The sequence below is a fragment of the Macrobrachium nipponense genome, chromosome 5 (genome assembly GCF_015104395.2).
Source record: "Macrobrachium nipponense isolate FS-2020 chromosome 5, ASM1510439v2, whole genome shotgun sequence".
In the NCBI taxonomy this organism is placed as follows: domain Eukaryota; kingdom Metazoa; phylum Arthropoda; class Malacostraca; order Decapoda; family Palaemonidae; genus Macrobrachium; species Macrobrachium nipponense.
Window position 1 is genome coordinate 103,712,118 of NC_061107.1, and position 7,572 is coordinate 103,719,689.

General features: G+C 38.2%; 1 protein-coding gene across 11 annotated transcripts in view; it reads left to right on the forward strand.

Moving 5' to 3' along the window:
* Window positions 1–7,572, forward strand: part of LOC135215561 (protein abrupt-like) — a 156,774-nt gene that overhangs the window by 122,569 nt on the left and 26,633 nt on the right. For 2 of the 11 annotated variants that reach the window (XM_064250408.1, XM_064250409.1), the window contains one exon: window positions 5,976–6,661. The exons of the other annotated variants lie outside the window; for them this stretch is intronic. In XM_064250408.1, coding sequence (XP_064106478.1) covers window positions 5,976–6,646 — 671 coding nt within the window. In that variant the 3' untranslated portion in view covers window positions 6,647–6,661. Of the gene's footprint in view, window positions 1–5,975; window positions 6,662–7,572 lie in introns of those variants that run through there. 11 annotated transcript variants of the gene reach the window in all.

Genomic DNA, 7,572 nt, shown 5'->3' on the forward strand with positions numbered 1-7,572 from the left:
TTGTAAGTTTTAGGTAAATAAAAGAGTATCTGGATGTACATTTGCAACTGAAAAGTGTTTTAATAAATTTCATTGTAGCTGTAATGCGAATTAACCGTTTAATAGTTCGAAATAGGATCTTATAATCGTTGAATGTAAGCTTAATGTAACTATCTAAAGCCCGAGACGCAGTGTTACCATACAAAAACACCACAGGCGGATGGACAGATGAAAAAAAACAGAGTATAGTTTATCTAAGGCATTACAATAAAGTGGAGTACTGTGTCGGATTTCCGTAGTCAGCACACTGGCTGGAATTAGCCAGTGGATTGCCACTAGAAATCATGTCATGGACTTGACACAGAGAAACGTCCTTGAATCCTCGTTTATTACATTGACTGGAGGGCGAAAGTTTAACCCATCACTGGTGTTTTCCAGTGACCTCGCTTTTCTACTTAAGGTGGTGAATTTGATGTCATTAAGAAGCTGACTTTAGAAACACATGACTTGTATAAAATTCGATGCATTTTATGTATTTGTTTCAGTGTGAGCTTGATGATATCCATAACGTAAAACTACTAGCTCCACTTTCCACCTTGTGGTCTGAATATGAATAATATGAATATATATATATATATATATATATATATATATATATATATATATATACTATATACATATATAAAAAGTTCCAGACGAGATATTGTATCGGCAATCAGCAGGGTCCATCAAACATAAAAAGTCCATGGTTTATTACAAAAAACGTTTCGCACATAACTCAGTGCATCTTCAGTCTGTAAAATTAAAACATACTCATTAAAAATATTATAAATAACATTAAAAAGTCAATAGAAATATAAAAAAATTAAAAAACTTAAGAATTAACTTTACTTTAAAAAACCATCACAAGAATGTGTCAAAAGTAAAAGAGAGACCCAGTGCCTAACAACCTGTTAGAGTGGAGAAGGAAGAACGAATGACCAAGACTGTAGACCTACCCAAGACTTCAGTTATGCTAGATATAGAGGAGCAGCAGATACGCTGGTTCCGTCTTTAAACTCCAGCGTATCTGCTGCTCCTCTATATCTAGCATAACTGAAGTCTTGGGTAGGTCCTGCAGTCTTGGTCATTCGTTCTTCCTTCTCCACTCTAACAGGTTGTTAGGCACTGGGTCTCTCTTCTACTTTTGACACATTCTTGTGATGGTTTTTTTAAAGTAAAGCTTAAGTTTTTTCCTTTTTTTTAAATTATTCTTTTTAATTGTTAAGTTTTTTCAATTTTTTTATATTTTCTATTTACTTTTTAATGTTATTTATAATATTTTCAATGCGTATGTTTTAATTTTACAGACTGAAGATGCACTGAGTTATGTGCGAAACGTTTTTGTAATAAACCATGGACTTTTTTTGTTTGATGGACCCTGCTGATTGCCGATATATATATATATATATATATATATATATATATATATATATATATATATGTATATATATATAAATTTTACCACGTCATCATGACATTTTGTATGCCCAAACTGTGAGCTACAAATGTCGCTTAATACCCAATTCGCTCTACCCCGAAGATAATACCAAGGGCAATCCTAATTGATAAATGGTGCGGCACCTCGCAGACTTGATCCTCCGAACTGCGAGCGACAACCAACGACTTCCGTGACGCCTCTGACTATGGTCCCGGATCGAGTCCGTCAGTTACAAATTCCCATTGGTATTGTTTCCGAGGAAGAGCGAATTGAATATTAAACGACATCCGTAGCTTATTGTATATATATATGTATATGGTGTTTGTTATTCTAAGAGTAACATGTACTGAAATTCATATTCAAACTCAACTTCACGCAGATAAACTAACAAGTATACACACAATCAATCAATCACTCTACCTATCTATCTACATATGTGGTTGAGTTTGCATATGTATTTCAGTAAATGTTACTCTTAAAAGAACAAACACCATACAGAAAGAGTGAAAAGTCGGTGATTTGCAAAGAAAGCTTCCACTGGGAATGAAAAATATTAAATAAAAATTTGGAAACAGCCAAATATTTGCTAGAAGACAGCATTACAATTAATTGAAAATAAGGCAATAGGAAATGACAATAAATAAATAAGATTTATGAGAATCGGCATATGTGACATTGCCATTCCAACGTCTCTAACTGAAAAACCAAATACTGGCAGGCAACTGTGAGAGCCCGGGGTGCAGAATTAAAGGAGCTGGTTTGTGTTTTGATTTGGAACAGAGCTTATGAAAGGTGTCCTAACAGGATACTTTATGTCTGCGGTCGTCATTATAGCTTCTCATATTTTGGAAAAGGAAACCAATACTTTGAACTGTCTTGTCGACAAGGTACAGATCCTCGTTGCTTCTGCAAACCAGACAAGAGAACAGTATTCCAGTAGTAGTAAAACCGAAGTTGTGAATGACGTGGCATTTAAGCCATCGTCACTCATAGACACTTGAAGCTTTTCAAACAGGTTCGCTCGCCTGATTGTAAATGATGCATTTTCAAGTACTGTCAAACGGAAAACCTTGAATCGGCAGCAACACAAGTTATATGAAATATTCAGGCTTGCGAAATCATGTTACCTATGGAAAGCAGTCATATAGCTGGAGAATGTCGCATGATGTAGTACCAATCACCAAAGTTTCGGTTTTGCTGGAATTCCTCGTTGACGACACCATTTTTTCTACGTTCCAGGGGTCCTCAAATTTTTTAACTCCTCGACCCCCTTATGAAGTTTCAAATTTTCTATCGACCCCCTAGACTAGCATTTAATATTTAAAAAAAATTAGAGTAGTATTAATTTAGTACTTGACATTCAGTATGATAAAAAAAAGTAACACCTACTAAGAAAATATGTTTGGAACTTTAGATGTACGAGTATATGTAACTTAATTCTCTGACACGTCAGTTATTCATCGACCCCCTTGAATATTCATAGACCCCTTGGATGATCCTATTGACCCCTGGGGGTCGATATCGACCACTTTGAGAACCCCTGCTCTAGACTAACAGCAACTTCAGTTCGTGCTTGGGCTGGGTTGCAGATAACTGCAGCACAGCAGCACCATCGGCTCAGAGTGCTGTGGATATTTTTTTCTATCTGTTGTTCACAGAGAGAAATTAAAATCAGGAAAAATGCACGAAAATATCACTGAGGTATACAAACCAAGATAAGTTGGCTCATGAATGCTGTAATGATAATTTAAGCAACCCTTCGGAAGATGCAAATATTGCAAGTTGGCTCATTAATGCTGTAATGATAATTTAAGCAACCCTTCGGAAGATGCAAATATTGCAAGTTGGCTCATTAATGCTGTAATGATAATTTAAGCAACCCTTCGGAAGATGCAAATATTGCAAAGTTTCCACTCCTATAGGAAAAAAAATAACATGTGGGGATGAAAGTGATCAAGAGTGCTGATGGGAAAACTACAACTTGATCTTTCCCACGTCGCCTCTTACGTCTAAACTGTATATAGGATTTTTTAAAATATTAATGGATGTTAAACGAAAAACTGATTTGGTAAATACTTCCAGTGACAGATATAAAGAAAGGAATAATTACCTAAGACTATCCTCGGGGGTCCCATGAAATAGGCCAACTTGGTCCTTAGGTTTAGCTCTCAATTTCCAAGTAGTAAGTGTGAAGGGAGGGATATTAGATTCACAAAGTTCAAAGATGGAGGGTTTTAATTGGGTCCATCAGAGACGAGACCGAGTCATTTTCAGGGATTTGGTTAATGTTCAGGTTATTAGGATTTTACTCCGCTGATCTTTTCATTATTTTTCCTGGCACGTGTCAGGAAGTTCTACTTCGTGTGATATCCAAATGTTGAAGTCCATACAATTATCACGCTGTGCTCGTCGACAGGAATCGGCAAATCAGAGTAGATAATTAGTTCATATCTGATCGACATTAATTGAATTTTTTCATGGTCTGCAATGTTTTTCTTTATTGCTTTGCAGTTCGGTTTCAGTTACGAAAGAAGTCACAGTTCAATATATATATATATATATATATATATATATATATATATATATATATATACACACACACACACACGCACACACACACACACACACACACACTCTCCATATGTGTATATATAATATGCTGACAACCATAATATGTTTACAGTGAAGTTAATCATTGTTGAGTCTGATCAATATTCGGATGGGTGACCATCCACAATTACCATGTGCAGTTGTAACATGAGCCCCACATCACAAAAATTCTTACACGATATTGCCTTCCCCACCGAGGTTAACGGTCTTGCCAACCGAATAAGAGGTCTCATTTTTGAACTTTGGGGGAGGAGAGGCATGCTCCATTAACACTTTATGCCTATGTTTAGTTCGTGTACTTGGTAGATAGACAACTCTGGAGGTTAGCAACTTCATCCTGGAAGACTTGCTATGAACCGAAAGGCTAAAGCCTTGTATCCAATCCTTGCGGGAAAGGATTGATTCACAGATTATTGGTTTTTTTCTGGTGTGACGACTACTAAGGTCACTGACCTTATAGAGGGAATGATATATATATATATATATATATATATATATATATATATATATATATTAAAGGCAAAGGCAACGAAGGAAAAGTGAAGCTTTTGCCTTTATTTATATACATTCATTACGTTCCATATCTTCGTGAATCAGTTATACAAACATACATACATATATTATATATATATATATATATATATATATATATATATATATATATTACATATATATACATATACATATATTTGTGTGTAATATTGAGCGTTCAAGTGCGTTTTATAGCCTCAATGACCTCTTGATTTCTCGATTTCCTCATTTTTTGTTATACACTCTGAAAGCCTGGAATCTAGACGGGAACTAAATGACGGAGGTCCTCCTTCACAGACAGGATTCTAACCATTACACCACCCCTGGTGAGTTAATGAAATCTCATTAAGGTAGGAGGAACATCTCTCTCTTATTTCCCCTTCAAATTCAAGGCTTTCATCAGAAAAGTATTCAAAGATATGGTAAATGAGCAGCCCGGATGTCATTGTTGGTATTCCAAGTACGTATAGGGTGGGCAAGAACTTTAAATTTTATTTATTTTCACACATTTACCTAAAAGCATGATGATGTTTTTATGTTAAAGTGAAAGGGTTTCGTGGATGATGCCATTGAAGCGCGACTGCTGCGAAAACTGACTCATTTTGTTTTACGGAAGCCAAAATGAAACGAAATTTGATTGATATAGTACAGCGTGTTACCTGTTGTCACTCCCATCCGTAGGCTGTGATAGACTGTTATTTATAGACGGGGCAAAAGGGAAAATATTGAACCTGCCTGTTATGCATGAGTCAAGTGTTCTCCGTTCAGGATTGACTTATAAATTTTGCGATCCATGTCATGTAAGACGTGCTTGGTTTATAGTTATGGCCAGTGATTCTAACTGCAAGTTACAAAGAGAGTTTGAACTGGTATTTCGACGTCCAGTACACATTTGCATACTCGTATACCCTGTTTAAAAATCTGTTGCTGTTCTGTTACATGATTCCTGAACTTTGTCTTGCTCCTTGTCCGTTCTTGAGACGCCTTGTTAGTTTCATGTGCTATTGAATAAAGTGGAGTTTAAAAGTACCTTTAAATTACATAAAATTTCTTATATCCATGAGAGGTTTCTTTGATTTTAGTCAGACAACAGTCAATTGATACTTCGTCATCCACTTTGTAGATGTCCATTCTCTTCCAAGTGAACATGATTAGCTTTATCAACTCTATTTATGTTTTCTATTAAGATTTTAGAACCTGTTAAGCTGAAATTTTATGGATTGGGATTTCATTTGTAATGACTGTTATATTCATCCTCAATGATGATGAGGCATTTGATGGTGACGTTGTGTGATGGATGATGATGGTGAAGGAAGGAGGTGGTTGATATAGGAGGCTCAGCAGCTGACCTTCGTGTCTGTTCCCTCCCCTGCAGGTGGTGGTGATGATGGTGTTGGTGGATGCAGGGTCAAGCAAGAACTCGGGGTCAAACAAGAAATCGAAGGGGAGGAGCAGTGGTGGGGGGATCCAGGGAACCAACATGGTGGTTGTGGTGGTGGTGGTGGCGATAATGGTGATGCGGGGAGACACCACCATCTGCGGCAACCACCTTCTTCACCATCTGTCACTTCCACACCACCCACCACACCGCCTCTTGACATCACCATCACTTCCGTAGAAGGAGCCATAGGCGGAGGGAGAGGTAGAGGAGGGAGAGGAGTGGGAGGTAGAAGAGTAGGAGGAAGGGCTTCTTCCGCGCTGCCCTTCGACCCGGCGCTGCTGGCGCCCTTGTCCCACCTAGAGACTTTGGCGCAGTCGGCCTTCGTGAGAGAGGCGGACCTCGTCATGGACGCGGGCGAAGTCACCCTGAGGCAGAACGCCTCCCTCCGGAACAACGACAGGCCTTGGTTCTGCTGCCCCCAGTGCGGCAAGGGCTTCCGAACGCGCGTGACCTTATCCCGCCACGAGAAGATCCACACGGGCAAAGCTTTTCCGTGCCCCATGTGCCCGAAGGTGTTTTACCAAGTCTCCAACGTCAAGTATCACGTGCACGCCGTTCACGGCAAAAAGTACCAGCCTGCTCCGAGAGGCCACTTCTCCCAATGATGAAAAGAGGCGCCATCGGCTTCTTCAGATTCTTCCTCGTTTTCTCATGTACATAATTTAGCTTCTGTCTTTACAAAGGCCTTCATAAGGTCGCTCGTAGCCTAGAATAAACTGAAAGAGATCTCTCGCAGCTCCGTAGAAATAAACGATTAATCACATCTCTCCTCTTGTCATTTCGGTAGTGCAGTTTTTTACCAAGTTTTCTCGTCTGTATTGTACTTGTGATGTTCTGGATAGATAATTAATTTAGCGAAGACTCTGGAAAGGATATCAGCTTTGTATCATTCGTCAGAAATGTGTACAAATATCGGTTTGTTTTGATGTGTTCCGTAGCTTATTTATGATGAATACTTACGTTTTCTGTTTGGAAGAAACGTAGCAAGTGTATTTGTGTACTCTCTCTCTCTCTCTCTCTCTCCTCTCTCTCTCTCTCTCTCTCTCTCTCTCTCTCTCCTTCTTTTTTCCTTTTCCTGCTGCTGTCATATTTTCGTTTTTACACCTTTTGTATCTTTTTTTTTTTTTTTCTTTTAAGTACCACTACAAGAGATGCCCTTTTGTTGTCTCTTCGCTATTTCCTGCCTTCAGGTTTTCCCCTGTCATTGATTTGTCAGTTTCGGTTGGCTCTCTTTGTTGTCTCTGCGATGTAAGTTTTGTGGTGTGTTTCCTACCCTCGACTATTGATTAGCTGATTTTATATATATATATATATATATATATATATATATATATATATATATATATATATATAATGTGTGTGTGTGTACATATATATATATATGGCATGGTTGGTATGGTGATTGCGTCCCACCTCGGTGGTCGCGGGTTCGATTCTCGGCCATTCAATTAAGGAATGAGAGATGTGTATTTCTGGTGATGTGGTTCGGAAGTCACGTAAAGCCGTTGGTCCCGTTGCTGAATAACCACTG